The sequence below is a fragment of the Aphanomyces astaci genome (assembly GCF_000520075.1).
Source record: "Aphanomyces astaci strain APO3 unplaced genomic scaffold supercont1.9, whole genome shotgun sequence".
Taxonomy (NCBI): Eukaryota; Oomycota; class Saprolegniomycetes; order Saprolegniales; family Verrucalvaceae; genus Aphanomyces; species Aphanomyces astaci.
The window spans coordinates 32,966-48,474 of record NW_009798272.1 but is presented as its reverse complement, the minus strand read 5'-3'; the positions used below and the strand labels follow the sequence as shown (position 1 = coordinate 48,474).

The 15,509-nt window shown below is 49.1% G+C and overlaps 6 protein-coding genes across 7 annotated transcripts; 4 read left to right on the top strand and 2 right to left on the bottom strand.

Annotated features, from left to right (window-relative positions):
• Positions 1 to 959: 959 nt before the first annotated feature.
• Positions 960 to 1,451, top strand: H257_04873 (hypothetical protein). Its single transcript, XM_009829519.1, has one exon. The coding sequence runs from the start codon at positions 978 to 980 to the stop codon at positions 1,410 to 1,412; it is 435 nt and encodes a 144-aa protein (XP_009827821.1). The 5' UTR covers positions 960 to 977; the 3' UTR covers positions 1,413 to 1,451.
• A 790-nt stretch (positions 1,452 to 2,241) lies between these two features.
• Positions 2,242 to 5,006, bottom strand: H257_04872 (hypothetical protein). Its single transcript, XM_009829518.1, has 5 exons — positions 4,025 to 5,006; positions 3,888 to 3,971; positions 3,462 to 3,795; positions 3,198 to 3,336; positions 2,242 to 3,090 (listed from the first exon to the last, which is right to left on the bottom strand). Exons 1-5 carry the CDS (start codon positions 4,886 to 4,888, stop codon positions 2,247 to 2,249), a joined length of 2,265 nt encoding a protein of 754 aa, XP_009827820.1. The 5' UTR covers positions 4,889 to 5,006; the 3' UTR covers positions 2,242 to 2,246.
• A 17-nt stretch (positions 5,007 to 5,023) lies between these two features.
• On the bottom strand, positions 5,024 to 6,919 carry H257_04871 (hypothetical protein). The gene is made up of 4 exons (XM_009829517.1): positions 6,552 to 6,919; positions 6,175 to 6,504; positions 6,021 to 6,107; positions 5,024 to 5,575 (listed from the first exon to the last, which is right to left on the bottom strand). The coding sequence occupies exons 1-4, from the start codon at positions 6,903 to 6,905 to the stop codon at positions 5,342 to 5,344; spliced, it is 1,005 nt and encodes a 334-aa protein (XP_009827819.1). The 5' UTR covers positions 6,906 to 6,919; the 3' UTR covers positions 5,024 to 5,341.
• A 222-nt stretch (positions 6,920 to 7,141) lies between these two features.
• H257_04870 (hypothetical protein) lies at positions 7,142 to 7,810 on the top strand. Its single transcript, XM_009829516.1, has one exon. It carries the CDS (start codon positions 7,166 to 7,168, stop codon positions 7,736 to 7,738), a length of 573 nt encoding a protein of 190 aa, XP_009827818.1. The 5' UTR covers positions 7,142 to 7,165; the 3' UTR covers positions 7,739 to 7,810.
• Positions 7,811 to 8,398: 588 nt separating this feature from the next.
• Positions 8,399 to 11,305, top strand: H257_04869 (hypothetical protein). Its single transcript, XM_009829515.1, has 5 exons — positions 8,399 to 8,499; positions 8,574 to 9,358; positions 9,441 to 10,175; positions 10,725 to 10,931; positions 11,068 to 11,305. The coding sequence occupies exons 1-5, from the start codon at positions 8,427 to 8,429 to the stop codon at positions 11,224 to 11,226; spliced, it is 1,959 nt and encodes a 652-aa protein (XP_009827817.1). The 5' UTR covers positions 8,399 to 8,426; the 3' UTR covers positions 11,227 to 11,305.
• Positions 11,306 to 12,343: 1,038 nt separating this feature from the next.
• On the top strand, positions 12,344 to 15,138 carry H257_04868. Of its 2 annotated transcripts, XM_009829513.1 has the most exons (6): positions 12,344 to 12,946; positions 12,996 to 13,078; positions 13,156 to 13,263; positions 14,233 to 14,326; positions 14,393 to 14,506; positions 14,779 to 15,138. In XM_009829513.1, the coding sequence occupies exons 1-6, from the start codon at positions 12,365 to 12,367 to the stop codon at positions 15,010 to 15,012; spliced, it is 1,215 nt and encodes a 404-aa protein (XP_009827815.1). In that variant the 5' UTR covers positions 12,344 to 12,364; the 3' UTR covers positions 15,013 to 15,138. The 2 variants fall into 2 exon arrangements, with proteins under 2 accessions (XP_009827815.1, XP_009827816.1); XM_009829514.1 differs by having other exon boundaries at positions 14,233 to 14,506.
• Positions 15,139 to 15,509: the final 371 nt, after the last annotated feature.

The window sequence follows — 15,509 nt, the reverse complement described above, 5'->3', positions numbered from 1 at the left end:
TGAAGATGCACATCACGTTGGTTGACACACATACCTGACAAATGGGTTGATTTGATATATAGATACATCGGGTAGGCGTATACTACTGTAATACTGTACCACCGAGCCCACCAAACGACGTAGGTGTAGTGAGGGGGGGTGACCTGCAGCGAATTCACATTTGTGTTCGTCGACCAAGGCGCCGTGGTGGTTATAGTACACCGCGACGGGGCGCACGGGGTCATTGCTCACTGGTCGACGACATGGCCTCGTCGCTCGGCTGGTGAGTATGTCTACCCATTTGGGCACTAGATTTTGTACTACCGCTCCATTGGCACGGGCACGCATTAAGCTGGACTCCAGGCGCTGTCGTCCGTCGTGATGACTTGGCGAGCGCATTGGCGATTTCTTTGATGCCATGTGAGGGTTGCTGTGCCAGGTATGTTCGTTCAACGCGCACTTGCAAAGAAGGCCGCCGATCCAGCGTTGCTGCGGCAGGATTGATGCTCTGGAGAAGTGAGACAAAGGGCGAGGGCATCTCACCTGAGTTGGGTTGAGTGCATGTTGAATGTGTTGCGGTGGATGCGTGAGCAAGTTCTGAAATGCCGCCGCTCTCACCACATAATGCCACGTCACAGACGTGTTGAAATTGCATTTCTGCCCAATCAACGAATTAGCAAGGTACTTCTGTAGTACTTATTACTATTAATAGTATAAATTACGACAAGATTTTTAGAGAATGAGCAAGGTCGAATTAACTTCCGTTTCAATTTTATTAATAACGTTAATTGAAACGGTAGCTATTATTAATAAGTACTACGTAGTATTAAAATAAAAACGTTAGCTCTCATTTCAGAGTTAACAGAAAAATGTTAAAATAGTACTGAAGTATTAATAGTCCAACAAACGCAACCCCCCAATACCTAATAACTGCAGTATTATTATGTTTAACAGGATCATAGAGTTGTTTGGTGGTGGATTGCATTTGAAAGTGCGCCATGAGCAAAAAAGCCGCCGTCGCCGCAACCCCTGCTGCTGCCGCCTCCACCGCGGACAAGGAACATGAAGAACGCACCGACGTAGAAGAAGACGAAGAAGAGGAAGAACCTTCTGTTGAGGAAGAGGACAAGAGCAAGGCAGAAGAAGCCAGCGCCATGAACAGCATGAACGACACGAACGATGACGACAACGATGACGACGTCGACGTGGGTACGCTCAGGAAGCTACTCACGTCTCTCAAAGTTCAAGAAGAACAAGACAAGGAAGCGACGGTGAAGCGGGAGAAGGAGCTGGCGGCGATCAAGGTGAGCAAGGAGGACGTTGCGTTCGTCGTGTCCGAGCTCCTGCTTACCCCCGCGCAGGCCGAGCGCAAGCTGCGCGAAGCCCATGGTGATCTCCATGGGTGTTTGAAGTCGGCTCTGCGACTGCCGTAGTGACAGCACATCTAATGTTAACCTACTTTTCTATTGCGACTTTACACTTTGTGGCACAAAGAGTAGTTAGTCAACATTACTCTCTGTCCTGCATTGAATTATTCATTCAGTAGTATTATTTAACGGAATATAAATTTAGGTGGAACTAACTGCCTTACAGTTAACGGTGCGAGCGCATCATTTCTTGGGCGTCTTCAATCGTCCAAAGATTGATATTAACATGCAAATATATACATTTGCTCCTCCAAATTTTTCAGGGTCATGCTGCAACGTCAGTCTCCGATGGCCAACTTGGTAGACGAAAGTAGCGCTCATACATGTGTGTTCACACCGGCATGTCCAGTCCATACTGCCAGGAGCATATTCCGAATACCGGTAAAGAAGAGCTCGGCGAGCTGGCGGCCACGTAAGATGTAGCTGTTGGCAATGTTTATGAAAAATATTTATGAGGATAGTGTTGGGGTCAAATATGCAGTTTTGCATTGGAGGGTACAATGACCACGAGTCGCCAGTGGTTAGCTATCGCTAACCCCGGCAATATATACCTGGAGAATGAAGATTTTTCAATTTGAAGTTTGTAGCTCCCAGTGTGCCAGGGTTTCGAGGTTACAGGCTCTAGATGGGACACATTGTTGTGTAAACCCTATTCAATACTATTAGTAGTACACATTTGGTTTTGTACTTGCTAAAGTAGGTGTTTCAAGTTACTGTAGTGGTGTTTTATATGCGAAGCGCCAATCATATCTCCTGCCAGCACACTAGCGAAGTCTATGCTCAAATATATACGTCGACCATCCCAAAGCCATCCAAAATCTGGAGCAACAAATTGCATATTCATCGCTCCCTGGAACTATGTTTGGACCGATTCACGACGGCCCCTACCCCAAATGCAAACGCATCCCGAGAGGACCCTGTCCCACTTCGACGAAACTCGCGCCTTGTTTCCCGATGGGCAAACACTTGGTCCAGCACGTATCGAAATCGCTTGCCAATGTCACTTAGGTCGTCCCCCCCGGGCGCGTCACTCGTCCCCCCCGAGGCGACGGCGGCGCTGGCCGTGGCGGTATGGGCCTGGTGGTCCAACAGCGGGTACGCGGCGAGCATGTCCTTAAAGAACGGTGTCTTCTTGAACCGCGGAAAGCTGTCCTTGCGCATCAACGTGGTGATTTCGTCCACTGCCTTGTCGAAAATCCCAAATGCGTCTGGGGCCCCCTTGTCTCGATCTACACTGCCGTCGGCGTTGTTGTTGTTGTTGCTGTGGTTGGTGGTCTCCACGGCGCGCAAGGCGGCGACGATTTCGTGGCGCATTTTCGCTTCGACGTTGATCTGTTTGGGGGACGACTCGAGGATATACTCGGCCACGATGGCCTTGGCGTCGGCCACGACCGTCGGGCTAAGCTTGAACGCTTGGACGGCGATTACAAACTGCAGGTTTTCTTCGCTGAACTCGAACGTGAGGTACCGCAGGTAAAACTGCCGCGCGCCGGGATGCCTCAATACCATTTCCACCGTGCAGTTCGCTTGTGACCACCGTATCAGCGCCTCTGCCATCGTCTGGGCACTTAGGTGCCCCCAACATGACTCGGTATACATGGACAAGAACACGCACTCGGTGGACGCGACGACCTTTGTGCCCGCTGGCAATGGGTCCATTCCAGGCAACAGTTCGCCCACGTGGCTAGAACACTCCATATGAGAAACCCAACGATACGACACTCTGAAAACTGAAGCCATCGAACAAACAGCATGATTATAAATATATGAAAAAACACGGAAATGGCATACCCAGACTGCTTGAATTCACTGGGCCCGGCCATGGCCGGAATGATTTCGACTGTGCCAGATAAAATAATGCGAAACTGCTTTTGCAGTCGACTTGGCGTGGGGCGACTGGTGGCGTCCTCTCCATCCGTCGATGTTGCCGCTACATACACCCCACAGCAACGTTAGAACTTATGGCTGTTCAATGCCAATCACGTTCCATGACGTGGCACGCTCAAAACGCTGCAAAGCAGCAAGACCTTGACCCTGGGTGTGTATATTCTGTACCGAGGATTTCTGTTCCACGAGCGACGTCGCTCTCGATAAAGCAGTGCGGCACCACCTTCATCACGTCGTCGTACTGAAACGCTTCAAACATCGGGACCGACCGCATGCCCAGCACGTTTTGGAGCAATCTCAACACCAACACGGACTTGAGCTTCGCTTCGACCTGGGGCTGCCGCCGCAGAAACGACAGCAGCGTGCTGCGTTCGATGCTCACGAGCATGCAGTTGGACATGGCCGTGACGCTGGCCGACCGCGGGCCCCGCAGCAGCAGCGTCATTTCCCCCATACACGACCCCGAATGCAACGTCGCCACGGGTTTCAGCACCTTGGTGTCCTATATAAAACACACACATGGTATTCAGTGAAACGTATGCCAATAAATAGTACACGTATTTGCCAATGGGCGGAATGCACACCCCAACGTACTTGGTCTCGTACACACACGCGCAGATCGCCTGCTAGCACGACAAACATCTCGTGGCCGCCGTCTTCCCTTTCTTGCATCACCACCTACCATTCGTTGTCGTTATCGTTCGAGGATGAATACTAATGTAGAGACGTACGCAATCGGTTTGAACGATGGAGATTGTGCCCAAGTCACTGAGGGCTTTGAGGTCCCCAATGGCAATGCCGCGAAAGTAGGGACTTTTTTGCAGGATCGACGCGCAGTCTTGTGTGATGGGGACGTTGCCCGGATCTAGTGGCGCGGTCGCGTGGGGGAGGAGGTTGTTGTAGGAGATGGCGGCGGCGGAGTTAGCAAAGGCGCCACCGGCGGCTGTTTGCGCGGACGTCCGTCGGGGAGCTAGCGGCACGAGCGAGTTGAAGCGCCCCCACGTCGTGCCTTTGGGGCTACTCGGGACGATAGGGGGCAGCGCAATGGCGCGGGACTTGGCCTTGATCTCCACTTGGGTGACCAACAACGACTTGACCACGACTTCGTGCGACCGGATCTTGGACGCGACGAACCGGAGGAGGTACGTCCCCCCACCGCTACTGCTGCCGTCGTGGTTCAAAGGGCCCCGCCGACACAGCATCACCTCTTCCGTTGCGTGCTCCCTGTCGACGGCGTAGTACCGCAGCCGCACCGCGAGCGAGTCGTCCCGACGTAGAAGCGACCGGCGCCGCGTGATCGCATTGCGCCTCGTCCGCTCGATCATGAACGAGACCTTGCCCACGTCCAGAACCGTGGCAGTGATGTGCCCACTGTAGATGAAGATGAGGTGCATATCGTCCGGAATCACGTGGGGGGACCGGGGGGTGAGCACAATGTCGTTGGAGACTGCCGCGAGCGACGGCAGCGACCGGATCGAGTAGAGAGGCGCGAGGAGCGACGTGCCCCAGATGGCTTCTTTGCGCTTGAGGGCTGCGGACTCGTGGTGAAAGTACGACAACAAGCCCACCTTGGACCCACTGAACGATGCTCCCATGTATTTCGTATATATAAATGGACGTCGTTTGAAAGCCCGACCACGATAAATTCGTCGCCGCCTGCTGCAGACTACGTCCACGCACACACGACAGACAGCCCGTGAATCAATCGGCGGCAAATATATATATATAGACACATAGGTACCCCTGTTTCAGGGAAATGATAATGTAACTGATGTGTAACCGTCCATGTAACTGTTTCAGTTTGGTCAATTATCGGATAAGCCAAGTGCCATTGCCCAACCAAACTTCACAAGTGTACCGTAAATCAACCACGACACTCCGACTTATCATGGCTGTAGTGTAGGTTTGTAGCCCGTCGTTGCTTACATATTCATCCAAGCAAGATGCTGTCGAATCGCACGAGAATTCTGCGATATGGTTGGGTTCGTGTGCTCGTCGCCATTTGTTCACGTTAGATGCATATAGAGTGCAAGAGTCCTTTTAAATGTCTACGCGGCGTGCATCGACGCGCGAGGTTGGTGGCGCACCAGAAGCGGGCGCACTTGAGTGGTCGGGAAGTGCTGCTCCAAAAAATATGACAGCTCCAGGGGGTCGCTCAGAGGTGGCGGTAGGGCCTGCATCTGCATGTGGATGTCTGCGGCATGGCCGACAAATTGCAAGGGTGTCGACATCACCTGGCTCTGTTCGGCTTCGACACTTCCATGGAGTTGCACGAGGTCGTACTACTCAAAGCCACAAACATTCAATATACTTCGCAGTATTGTCGATTTGATACAAATTTGGGGTGCAATCGACCAAAAAAGCATTCACAATCGATCTGATTGGTTAAATTTCATTTAGAAGGTTTTGATTGGCTAATAATTTTGAGCTCATCTGAGGTAGCCAATCAAATCGATTTAAATTCCAACGAGAAACCACAACACAATGAAATTTCACTCGAAAGCACAATAGAATTCTTTGCTACTTCATACTTCGAAGTATACATATAGTTTTAAATCATACTGTGCTTTTCAGCCAAATTGGACAATTGTTTTGGGAGATTGTTGAAATCGCCAACAAATCGAGCAAGATGTATGATTGGCTACAACAACCAGAATTCATTCCGATGGCCAATCATATACTTCGAGTACTTCCAAGTGATATACTAAAGTTTACTGGCATTCTTACCTCCAAGTTTTTGACCAGGGACAAGTAGCACACGATAAACTTGTGAACGATGGCAGTGAGGTTGCCGCTGCTCGCTCGCTCGATGGTCTGCCACACAATCGTGGCCATTAGCTTCCATTGAAGTTTTGGTCCAGGGAAGCAGTCGTGTGAGTACCTGCTGTGTGGCCGTCATGACGTCCAGCGCTTGCGCATATTCACCGGCGACTTTTCGAAACTGCTTGTAATGAATCATGCACTTGGCTTTGAAGTCCTTGGCGCGACGAATGGCGTCCGTGACTTGACTCACGGCCTTCTTCGAAGGGGACGACTCTATCAAATGTGTGGGGGCGGTGGCCTGTGTGACGAGGATCGCCGTGGCATCGTCTGCGTCGAGAAATGTGTTGGGGTCGATGCCGTTGTCAATCGCCCGCGACAGCAACCGACTCGCAAGCGCAAACGCATCGTGGAAAGCAGTCAACGTCGTCGTGTATGTGTGCTTAGCGCCCTGTATACAAATGCCATGACAAGACACAAGAATCAACGAGGATGCACCTCGAACGCGGCTTGCCGTGCGTGTGCGTCCTGCACTAAGCGGTCCATCTGATTGACTTGACGCTGCAGCTCAGTTTGAAGCTCGTCAATATCTAACGGAAGGTTGACACACAATTCCTCTGGTGCGCTCGCGGCATGTGCAAACAGCTCCGACACATGGGTGAGGACCCCGCGGAGAGAGGCCGACCCAACGGCCGCCTGATCCAAGTTGCGGCATGCAGTGGAAGAAAACGCTCGCAGTTCATCCTGGTGTTTCTTCTGCAGCGAAATGTACCCACGAAGCGTAGATGCAAGGACATCTGTCGCGTGAAGCCATGCCGACGGAGTCCACCGCTGCGCTGCTGATGCTGTCATGAACGCAATGGATTTTGTACTGCTAAAATTCGTGAAACGGTGTCTGTAGAATGATGGTAGTTTGTTCGTCCCTAATTTAATTGCTATTTTTAACAATACATACAGAAACCAAATTCAATTAGGTATTTTGTATGTATAAAATACAGCATTCTCCATCGGGAATGCTGGTCGCCCTCGAGCATACTTTGATCGAATCAGGCGTGTTTATCCGGTATTGTATCCGGATCTTGACGACCATTGCCGATTGGTTGTCCACGAACATGTCGAGTAGTCCTCCTCATGAGGTGGCACCGTCCACAACGCCGCCGCCGCCTCCTCCTCCACAGTACTTGATCATCAACAACATCCAAAAGAGAAAGAACATCCGTGACATGCTCCTCAGCGCCAGTGCGTTTGGAGTCGCCGAAGTGTTTGTTGTCGGACACAAGCTGCTCAGCTTTGATCAAGCCATGAACATCGAAGACGTGCTGCCCGGTTTCCAGTTTCCGTTTCGCATCACGCGCTTTGACACTCTTGCCGAATGCCGAGCCCACCTCGTTTCTATTGAGCCCACCGTGACCATCTTAGGCATTGAGATTCTGCACAACGCCAAGAGCGTCAACGACGTCGACGTGTTCCAGGGCCCGACGGCGGTCATGGCGGGCAACGAAGGTAGCGGGTTGAGCGACGCCCAAGTGGCCATTTGCGATCGATTTGTGTACATTCCCCAATATGGCGGCGGCACTGCATCGCTCAATGTTACGGTGGCCACATCCATCGTCATGCATGCGTTTGCATTGTGGGCGCATGATTATTCGACTGCCGGGACACCATTATTACCTGTATCAAAATAACTCGACAGACACGCAACTCTATGCCATGATGGGCGCTCTATGTAGCAACATGGATCGCCGTTCTGTACTGATTCAGTCTTCACTACCGGTAGTGAACATTAGTACGATAGTACATAGAGGTATCTAACGTTAGTACGAAAAGTAGTTAAGGGGCAAATAGCACACATGTTACATGCTGTAGAATGTCTAAGGCCACTTCCCTCTTTGGAGCCACCGCCAGCCGAACGCCCGAGTCAATGACTTCACCACCTGGGTGGTAGGCTTGCCTGTCGCATGCGTGGCACCTTGGCGATCCGGGGCGCCTCGTTGACGCGAACCATTCGCTAAAATTTATATTTGGCCTACACAGGAGCTTGTCGTGCTCTCCGCGGCATATACATGTATATACCACCAACGCCTATAAAGGTACGACGGCTTCGTGGTTGTCCTAGCTAGTATGGCCGGCCATCCACATCATAGGCTACAGTTGTGCAGAGCCATTGATGATTGATGATGGCCGCTGTATACTCAAAAGATAGTACCTTGAATATATACATTTAAAACCAATAATACGTGAAGAATGTAGAATGATGCATATATTCTCTCATTTCGGACCTTCCACCCCTTCATGTCAATAATGTGGTGCGCCAACACACTGTCATGTCATCGTTCGTCCCCACCATCGAACTCCCTCCACTGCAAATCTGCGATGGCATCCAGGTCGTCAACCCACCATCGTCGAGCGTTTCAATTTGAAGTCGAGCAGGACTTTCAACCAGGCCGTACGTATAATTCGCAACCAATATATATATATATATTATTACATCGCCCTCATATCGCACGTGGTGCATTGCAGCGTCGTGGGCGTTCCCTGGCCCCGGGCGATCCATGGACCTGCACATGCCTCGAAGCGAAGTCGCGGCCATCGCGACTGAGCTCGAGAAAGATTGCCCGCATGCCCTAGGTGAGTGGACGAGCACGGCCATCACTGGCAACGACGTGCTGTCGTCGTGCTTGTACTCGGCGGGTATCGTCGCGTCGAAAGCAGGCAAGATGGCGCCCCTCGCCAACGTATTGGTGGCTGCGACGATGTTTCTGTTTCGGTTCATCTACGTCGAAGTCGTGAGCGCGATCCCGCTCAACGGCGGGTCGTACAACACGATGCTCAATACCACATCCAAGCGGTGGGCAGCGTTCGTATCGGCACTCGCCATCATCGCGTACCTGGCGACGGGCGTCGTGTCCGCCGTCTCGGCGTCCGACTACCTCCAGAAGGAGCTCCCAGCGCTTGACACTGTCTGGTCTGCCACCGCCATCCTCACCGTCTTCGCAGTTCTAAACGTGTGCGGGCTCAAAGACAGCGCCGTGGTGGCCCTCGTGATCTTTGTCGTGCACACGTTGACGCTAGTGGGGCTGGTTGGCGCATCGATTGTATACGCAATCCAACATCCGCATATCTTTTGGGACAATATGGCGACCCCGTTCCCCGCGTTGGTCGTGGAAGGGCGCGAGTTGAGGGGCAATGCTTCCACCGCACTCTTCTTTGGCTTTAGCTCGGCCATGCTCGGGGTCACGGGGTTCGAAACCGCCGCCAACTTTGTCGAAGAGCAAGTCCCTGGCACGTTTCGCAAAGTCCTCCGGGTACCCCCCCTTCCCCCCTAACCCCCCATCTTTCCACCTCGGTTATTTTTTTGCATCCATCTTATGGGGGGAAACGTCGTAGAACATTTGGCTGCTCTCGACGGGATTCAACTTTGCCCTGTCTGTGCTCAATTTGTGCGTACTGCCTTTGGCTACAACCACCGCCAACAGCAACGTCGTGTTGGCTATGATGGCGTACACAACCGTGGGCCGATGGTTCGAGCTGTGGCTGAGCATCGACGGGTTCATCGTGCTATCAGGGTCTGTGCTCACGTCATACGTTGGAATCACGGGGCTGGCGAAACGACTCGCCAAAGACCGAGTCTTGCCAGAGTTCTTTTTAGCCGAAAACCCCTGGCGTCACACCAACCACTACATTGTGCTGGCGTACTTTGTCGTAGCCACAAGCCTCGTGTGGATCCTCCACGGCAACGTCACCATGCTCAGCAGCGTGTACTCGTACGCTTTCCTCGCATTGCTGGTGCTCTTCGCTGTCAGCGCCATGCTGTTCAAACTCAAGCGCAGTCAAATGCCCCGGGAGACCACCGCCCCGTGGTGGGCGTGCTTTGTGGGCCTCACTATGACATGCATGGGGTTCTGGGGCATCCTTCTAGGTGACCCCAAGGTCTCGGTTGTGTTTGCCACGTACTTGCTGACTGTGTCGGCGCTCATGTTGCTCATGTTGGAGCGACTGTTTGTGCTGCGGATGGTCATGGTCGTGCTCAAGAGCGTCAGTCCGTCGCCTGCCAACGAAAAGACAAGACTGCCGTTGCTGCAATCCCCCAGCGAAGTGCTCGGCGGAAGGGCCATCGTCAAGGTACAGAAAGACTCTTTGGGGATTGTATATATATTTGTTTTCGGGGACTTTATATTGCGTGTGTGTTTTACTCAAAAAATATCCGGACCTGCCAAATATAATATGAATCTGCATTGAAGAGGCAGCGTTTTTCTATTTTAGCCAATCATAGTGCAACCTTTATTATTTTTATCCAATCATACTGTTTTGCTCAATTTATTGGCATTGGCAAAATTGGGTGAATAGCTAAGGGCCCGTCTGGTAACTTTTCAAAAATATTATTCCATTTTTTGGCAAAATGGGATAAACGAAAAATGCCATTTTCAAAATGGAGGTAAAAGGCCCAATATTTTGTAAGATGGCGTTTTGGACCTCTTCAACGAGTAAATCCCACGTGGAATTATTGGATTTGGGTTAAAACTGTTTAAGCAAGACATGTTTCAATTTTGATCAGATTTGTTGAATTCGACCTCAAAATGGCGTTTTGGACCTGAATATTGCAATATTTCAGGTTGCCCGACCGGCGCTTATATATAAATAATGATATAACCTGATCGAATGAACATGTAGGCCATCAAAACCATCAACGAACCCCCGATCGTGTTCTTTTCCAAACATCCTGACCTCCAAGTGCTCAACAAAGCCGTGCTATACGTACGACGGAATGAACACACGGAGAACCTCCACATCGTCCACGTGTACCCCCGCGGGGGCGCGCCGCCGCCCAACTTTATCGACATCGTCGCCGTCCTCGACTGCATGTACCCAAAATTGCGGGTGGGTATTTATACCATCTATATCCCCCCCACGACCATCATATGTGTGTACTACGTATTGTTGTTATATCTTGTCATCTGCGTCCAATGAAATGCTGCTACGGCGATGTGTGGTATATGAACGAATGGTGATGTAGATCGACTCGGTGGTCGTCGAAGGCGAGTTCGCGCCGAGCACGGTGCACTGGCTATCCACGTTCCTCAACATCCCCACCAACATGATGTTTATTCGCCAGCCAGACAATATGGACGCGCACAAAGTGTCGATGCTTGGGGTGCGGGTCATCACGGGCTAGCTACTACTACGTAGTAGTAGTAGTAGTTCACCAATTAAAGCGAATTATTATACGCTAATAAACGTGTGTTCCTTGTCCATGCTGCAGTAGTTTGGTTCATTATAGTACAAAGTCGAAGAAATCCCCAGTCAATAATTGGTGATTATAACCAATCAAATTAGTATGTACAACCAACTTGATTGGTTATAATGTATATCATGCAATACATTTTCCACGAAATTGGCCAATTAGAGTTGAACTTCAATCATTTGCAGGTGTGAAAGATGGTTTCGCGCACTGTTTTCTGACCAATCAAAGCGAGTTGAAGTGAACGTACGAAATACAACGATATTGGTCTCGTCACGAATATATAGGATGTTTGCGAATCTAACTGAGCAAATCACGAAATATACTGGCAGTCCACGAAATATAATGAGAGACGTTCCCACGAAATAAAATGCCGAAGCTGCGAAATATATGGTACACGTCATCTATACAACCAACTTATCAAAATTTTCTGACTTCTATTTCATATTCATTACTCAAATTTTCAGCAAATGAGACGTAGAATCGACAGATCTCAATGTGGTGAAGAAATTCTACGTCTCAGATTCAAATTTGGTGATGAATTGGTCCAGAAATAGATATTTAAGCTAGCGGTATTTTACATGGGCGCTTGGATATTTGGCCATAGGGGTGGCCGCTCAAATGTATCTTGATTTTTGTATGTGACTCTTATCCGTATTTAATATCCGGAGGCTAGGGGGACCTTTAACCTCCCACTCCAGTGATAAAACGCATGAAATCGGTATTTAACGTATCTGGAATTTGGGTTTAACTACATAAATTGCACGTTAAATAATAAAACCTTCACTCTTCAATTTGGCCAGTTGGAAGTTTTTAGATGAAGTCCACCATAATGAAGCTCCACGAATTGTAAATGGGATTCCACGAAATATACCAGATATTTTTCGAAATTAACTGTAAGCGCAAAAAGGTGTACATAGTCCATTAGTACTACGGAGTACTAGTACTACTGTATTACTAGTAGTAATACTTAATGAAGTACTACTAATAATAGTAGTATTAATCCTACAGAATAAATGGATAGTATTACTAGTTCAGGGTCAAATGAACAAATCGAACGAACAATCGCAAAATGGGAACCGGGACATCGTGCGAGGAGGTGCCGCCATCGGCGCAATCAGGACGAGACGCTGTTGCTGCAGCTCTGACAGATGATAATTATTCCGTCGAGGATGGCGTGCACTCCACGTCGAATGCCGTCCTCTATGCGCACAAGTTCACACAGCGACACCCACTGTTGCAGTGGAATGACACTGAAAACGTTGTCCATGGCATGGGTACCCGGTCGTCCAAGTTGCTCGTGCTCGTCGATATCTGTGACATGTCGGGCGAAGTCAGCAGTCGCGTGGTGCTCTCCGTCATGTCGTCTTCGTCGTCATTGCTTCTGTCGACCGCCCATCCCAGCGGTTACAAACTGAAGGCGCTCCTGGTGTCGGTGCGTCATCCGTGCTTGTTGCCCGTGCTGGATGTCGACAAGCAGCATGGAGGTCATGGTATTTTTATCATGGCCCAGCCATTCGTTCCCACGGGAAGCATCAAGGACTTGATCTACTGCAATCCCGTGCCCGCCAAGGGATATGCGAGCAAGTACAGCCGAGTGGGTCGGGGGTTGCCGCGCACTCTCATCAGTCGGTATGGTCGTCACGTGTTGGAGGTACTTCTCTTCGCCTCCTTCCAACATCATCATCCTCAGCTCTGTACAGGCGCTCAGAGCGCTTCGATCTATCGGCGTCGTCTGCGACCATCTGAAGACCAGCAACGTCATGCTGGACCAAGACGTTGCCAGGTGCAGCATGCATCTGCCCTATATTCCAACTACATACAGTACGGTCACGATGTATACTGAGTGGTTTTTTCAAATAGGATTTCCGATATTTTCAATCCCATTTTGGGCTTAAGCCGAGATCGGTCCATGCAAGCGCTCACGATGCCATTGGAGGCCACAGTGCCCCTGGACATACTTCTGTTTGGGTTCGTACTCTGCTGTTAGAACCACGCTAATCGATTTATTTCACGTATCCTACCCTTATTGTGTACATTACACTGGTGCTTGAATCTATCAGAAACATCATTTCGTGTTAGTTCATTGCCACTGCATATTGTATTTACAGTCTGTTCGTGTGTATAATGGGAAATTTATTGCGGCCATATATATTGTCAAGTCGGTTCGTAATTGGAGTAGAATCGAATCGACTTGGTAAATCGATTTGACAATGAACTAGCCAATCAAAATCATCCATTCTAAATGAACTAGCCAATCGAAATCCATTATAACCCCCCCATTTACAAGATTTCTGAATGGTTCAGCCAATCAATATGTTGCAGAATATACTCACTGTACTATACTAAATACAACATATATTGCCAAGTTCATTCCAAAATGGTCCAAATTTGCGTGAGAAGGACAATATATTCCGTGGACTTTTGGTTTCCCATGGTGAGGTTGGAAGAACTGTATATGTGCTGCCAGATGAAAAATATTATATGTTTCGTATATGCTGCCATACGATTTAAAAAATATATATATATATTTCCGTCATGCCGTTGCGTGCTCTATGCTGTGGTATTCTCGTCACATGTTTTAAAGTAGTGTAGTCCGTTAGTTTATGCACGATCGAACTCGTTTATTTGTGTCGTATACATACTTCAAGTCTTTAGTAGTATTGTGGTATACTCGATACGAATTTCCAGACCCCGTCGAATCGAATGTCGCCGCTGAATCAAATCACGAATCGACGCTATTGGCTAGTCCAATTTTGAGTGGATTTGATTGGCTCTTGCAGAAAGGACAAGTATATTCAACCCATCAGAACCCAGGCGTGATTCAATAGTGATTAGACGATTAGACCAACCACTCGAGTTTTGGAAATATATACCAAATTCACCATTGTATTGTATACTATTTATTGTCGATTTAACGTGATAGGTTTAATTTTGTAGACACTTTTTGTTTGAAATGGCTGTGGGACGCGAATTGAACGCTGTGGTGCCACGTGAGTCGGATGTTGCTGCACTGCCTGTCGACATTGCCAACGTAATAAAAAGCAAAAGAAAATCCCAACCCTCCAATCCTTGCTAACATGTTAACGAGTATGTCTAGGTGTTGGCGAGTATATTTGGTGTCTCGACTGTTTCACCGTGTTCCGTGGAACACTTGCTGGCGATGCCGCTGTTTGCCGCAGCCCCCCCAATGTATTTATTCGACATATCCGAGGTATTAGTACTCCTATAACGAGATGCCGTGCCTTCGACGTAGCCATCTTTTTTTTATTTTTTAAAAATTATTATTGGTCGTCTATTCTTGATATAATTTATATTTGCATTTTTAAATCAATCCTGCATTTGGTGTGTGTGTAGTTGTTGTCCGAGTGTACATTATACTTAATAGGGTTGAGTTCCAATGACAACAACATAGTAGAGCAATTAACTAGTATCTACTTGGAGGCATTCATTTCGTTGGCTGACTTCTTGCGGGCTTTTTTGTAGTTGTTGTCCGGGATGGCACTGCTTGAATCGAGTAACCAACTGAACGCCGAGAGGCGATCACACCAACTTCGACAATTCCACGTTGCCGCGATTCATGCTGCAAGGACCAATGCAGGCAAAGGCACGGACGGGGGCAAAGAGAAGGCGGTGCTGCCCACTAGTCGGGGGGCCAAGAAGCCGCCGCCTCTGAAGCGCATGTCGTACCGCCGCGCGTCGTCGTCGGTGATGGCCTAGATAGATAGAACTGTATCGCTAGAACTACTCAACGAAAGAAAATTCCATGCCAAAAAGTACCAAGTACAGCTGGCTACCAATACAGTATACGTGTAAGCCATACAAAGTATTGTAGCAAGGCAGTTGTTCCAAATCCTGTGATTACTCGAATACATAGTACTGTACTACCATATATTGACCAAGGTTTTCGCCCGAAATATAGCAACCAAAACTTCCAAGCTTGGGGCTGAGCTTGCGATACGGTATTGACGCAAACGTTCTGTGACATCGTTAGCATCGTACGGTACTAACTAGTACATGATAACTACTACTACTACGTAGTAATCCTACTATTAATCCTGTACCCTCCGAAATGATTGAATTGAAATTACGCGGTATTTACACGCTCGAGCGCGCGCATATGCAGCATCACCCGCGAACTAGACTAATCTAGCGGATGGAGCTTGTACGGGAATGATTGATTGATTTGGCTTTGACCAGCATTCGTTGGCAAAAAC

Excerpts from the sequence above, each read along its gene's own strand:
- H257_04873 (XM_009829519.1), top strand. The coding sequence starts at position 978 with ATGAGCAAAAAAGCCGCCGTCGCCGCAACCCCTGCTGCTGCCGCCTCC.
- H257_04872 (XM_009829518.1), bottom strand. The coding sequence starts at position 4,888 with ATGGGAGCATCGTTCAGTGGGTCCAAGGTGGGCTTGTTGTCGTACTTT. Across the intron at positions 3,972-4,024 it reads CCATCGTTCAAACCGATTGC|GTGGTGATGCAAGAAAGGGA; the intron begins GTACGTCTCTAC and ends AACGAATGGTAG. Across the intron at positions 3,337-3,461 it reads TCGTGGAACAGAAATCCTCG|CGGCAACATCGACGGATGGA; the intron begins GTACAGAATATA and ends GGGTGTATGTAG.
- H257_04871 (XM_009829517.1), bottom strand. The coding sequence starts at position 6,905 with ATGACAGCATCAGCAGCGCAGCGGTGGACTCCGTCGGCATGGCTTCAC. Across the intron at positions 6,505-6,551 it reads CACGGCAAGCCGCGTTCGAG|GGCGCTAAGCACACATACAC; the intron begins GTGCATCCTCGT and ends ATTTGTATACAG. Across the intron at positions 5,576-6,020 it reads CCCTGGTCAAAAACTTGGAG|TACGACCTCGTGCAACTCCA; the intron begins GTAAGAATGCCA and ends GGCTTTGAGTAG.
- H257_04870 (XM_009829516.1), top strand. The coding sequence starts at position 7,166 with ATGTCGAGTAGTCCTCCTCATGAGGTGGCACCGTCCACAACGCCGCCG.
- H257_04869 (XM_009829515.1), top strand. The coding sequence starts at position 8,427 with ATGGCATCCAGGTCGTCAACCCACCATCGTCGAGCGTTTCAATTTGAA. Across the intron at positions 9,359-9,440 it reads CGTTTCGCAAAGTCCTCCGG|AACATTTGGCTGCTCTCGAC; the intron begins GTACCCCCCCTT and ends GAAACGTCGTAG. Across the intron at positions 10,176-10,724 it reads GCGGAAGGGCCATCGTCAAG|GCCATCAAAACCATCAACGA; the intron begins GTACAGAAAGAC and ends ATGAACATGTAG.
- H257_04868 (XM_009829513.1), top strand. The coding sequence starts at position 12,365 with ATGGGAACCGGGACATCGTGCGAGGAGGTGCCGCCATCGGCGCAATCA. Across the intron at positions 13,264-14,232 it reads CTGGACATACTTCTGTTTGG|ACACTTTTTGTTTGAAATGG; the intron begins GTTCGTACTCTG and ends TTAATTTTGTAG. Across the intron at positions 14,507-14,778 it reads ATTTATTCGACATATCCGAG|TTGTTGTCCGGGATGGCACT; the intron begins GTATTAGTACTC and ends GCTTTTTTGTAG.